At 38.9% G+C, this 2006-nt stretch overlaps 1 protein-coding gene across 1 annotated transcript in view; it reads right to left on the bottom strand.

Moving 5' to 3' along the window:
- The window catches only part of BRCA1 (breast cancer 1, early onset), a 71908-nt gene that overhangs the window by 36054 nt on the left and 33848 nt on the right, over positions 1-2006 (bottom strand). Inside the window, exon 5 of the mRNA XM_012656643.1 lies at positions 1879-1995. Coding sequence (XP_012512097.1) covers positions 1879-1995 — 117 coding nt within the window. The remainder of the gene's footprint in view (positions 1-1878; positions 1996-2006) is intronic.

Genomic DNA, 2006 nt, shown 5'->3' with positions numbered 1-2006 from the left:
TGACTTTTGGACTTTGTTTCCTTAAAGACCTAGAGTGGGCACAGACTGTTGCACATTCCTTTTCTGGATTTCCTGGATTTGGAAACAGAGCAAATGACTGACGCTTTGAAACCTTGAATGTATCCTGTAAATACTGAGTATAAAGTTCACTGTCTTCCATTTCCATGCTTGGCTCCTGAATGTGGTTAACTTTATGTCTCAATGGATCCTTAAAGCCCTCTGTGTCATTTCTAGTATCTTTAGAACAACCATGGATTAGTTCCTTGGGGTTTTCAATGGCTGCACACTGGCTCACACGTTTTGGTGCTATTTTTGCCTTCCCTAGGGTGTTAACTTCCAGTAATGAGATACTGTTCTGAGTACCATAATCAGTATCAGGTACTAGTGAAATACTGGTACTCTCTACAGATCTTTCTCCACTTTCAGTTTGGAAAACCCTTTCTCCACTTGACACCAGATCTTTGGGGTCTTTGATGCTATCAGATGCCAGAATTGTTTCTGAGTTCTCTTCTGTTTTTTCTATTTGAAGGCTAGGATTGACAAATTCTTGAAGTTTGTTAGAACTTGAACAGTTAGTATCAATGGCATGTCTTTTACTTATTTGCTCATTTGGCTTATTACTCTTCTTGGCTCCCATTGTAGGTTCTTTATCTTCCATGAGTAGAAGCTTTCTGCTGTGCCTGACTGGCATTTGTTCAGAATTTTTTTCCTTTATCTCTTCAATGCTAGAACAACTATCGATTTGTAGTTCGGTATGATTAGGTGGGCTTGGATTTTTATTGACTACTAGTTCAAGTGCATGAATATGCCTGCTAGAAGACTTCCTCCTCAGCCTATACTTTTTAGGTGCTTTTGAATTGTGGATATTTAATTCTAGTTCCATATTACTTATACTGCTGGTTATAGGTTCAGCTTTTGTTCTGAAGGAAGGTTCTTTTTCCAGTGATTCTGTTGGGTTAGGATTTTTTTCTTTCTGAACATAATTACCTTTTGTTTCATTCTCATAACCACTATTAGTAACATTCATCACTTGACCATTCTGCTCCATTTGGTTAGTTTCTTGATTTCTCTTTTCAGGTGTCTTTTGAACAACTGCCAAATCTGCTTTCTTGATAAAATCCTCAGGACGAAGGCCTGATGTAGTTCTCCTTTTACGCTTTAATTTATTTGTGAGGGAATGCTCTTGTGTTATCTGTGGCTCAGTAGCAACTGCTCCTATAATTAGATTTTCAGTTACATGGCTCAAGTTAGGGAGGCTTGCCTTCCTCCGATAGGTTTTCCCAAATATTTTATCTTCGATTTTACTCTCTACTGGTTTGGAGTGAACTCTTTCACTTTTACGTATTATAGGATCAGGAGCATCACTAGCCAGTAAGTCTATTTTCTCTGAAGAAGTGGAATATCCATCTACTTCATTTGTAAAATCTAATGCACCAGCTACTTCAGCATGTGATTCAGACCCCCCATCATGTGAGTCATCAGAAGTTAATATTTCATCACTTCTGGAAAACCACTCATTAACTTTCTGAATGCTGCTATTTAGTGTTATCCAAGGAACATCTTGGGTATCTCTAGGACTCTCAGGGCATGGAGGTTTCTGCTTATTCCGTTCTTTTCTCCCATATGGGGGAACAGTACTCAGATCTACCTTTTTCTCAGTGCTGGGAGCCTGCCTATCATTACATGTTTCCTTACTTTGAGCCCATCTGCTCTGTTGGCTGCTTGCTAAGCCAGGCTGTTTGCTTTTATTACAGAATTCAGCCTTTTCTACATTCATTCTGTCTTTAGTGAGTAATAAACTGCTGTTCTCATGCTGTAATGAGTTGGCACGAGTATTTTTGCCACATGGCTCCACATGCAAGTTTGAAACAGAACTACCCTGATACTTTTCTGGATGCATCTCAGTTGCATGCTTCTTACTGGTGTTCAAATCGTTATTACTGGCTTGATGATGTTCAATACTTGTTATGTCCTTCTCAGAAAACGCACAAGCAGCTGAAAATATA

The sequence above is a fragment of the Propithecus coquereli genome, unplaced genomic scaffold (assembly GCF_000956105.1).
Source record: "Propithecus coquereli isolate 6110/MARCELLA unplaced genomic scaffold, Pcoq_1.0 Scaffold515, whole genome shotgun sequence".
Lineage (NCBI taxonomy): Eukaryota > Metazoa > Chordata > Mammalia > Primates > Indriidae > Propithecus > Propithecus coquereli.
Note: the sequence above shows the minus strand (reverse complement) of the source record. Positions and strands in the feature narration are given on the sequence as shown.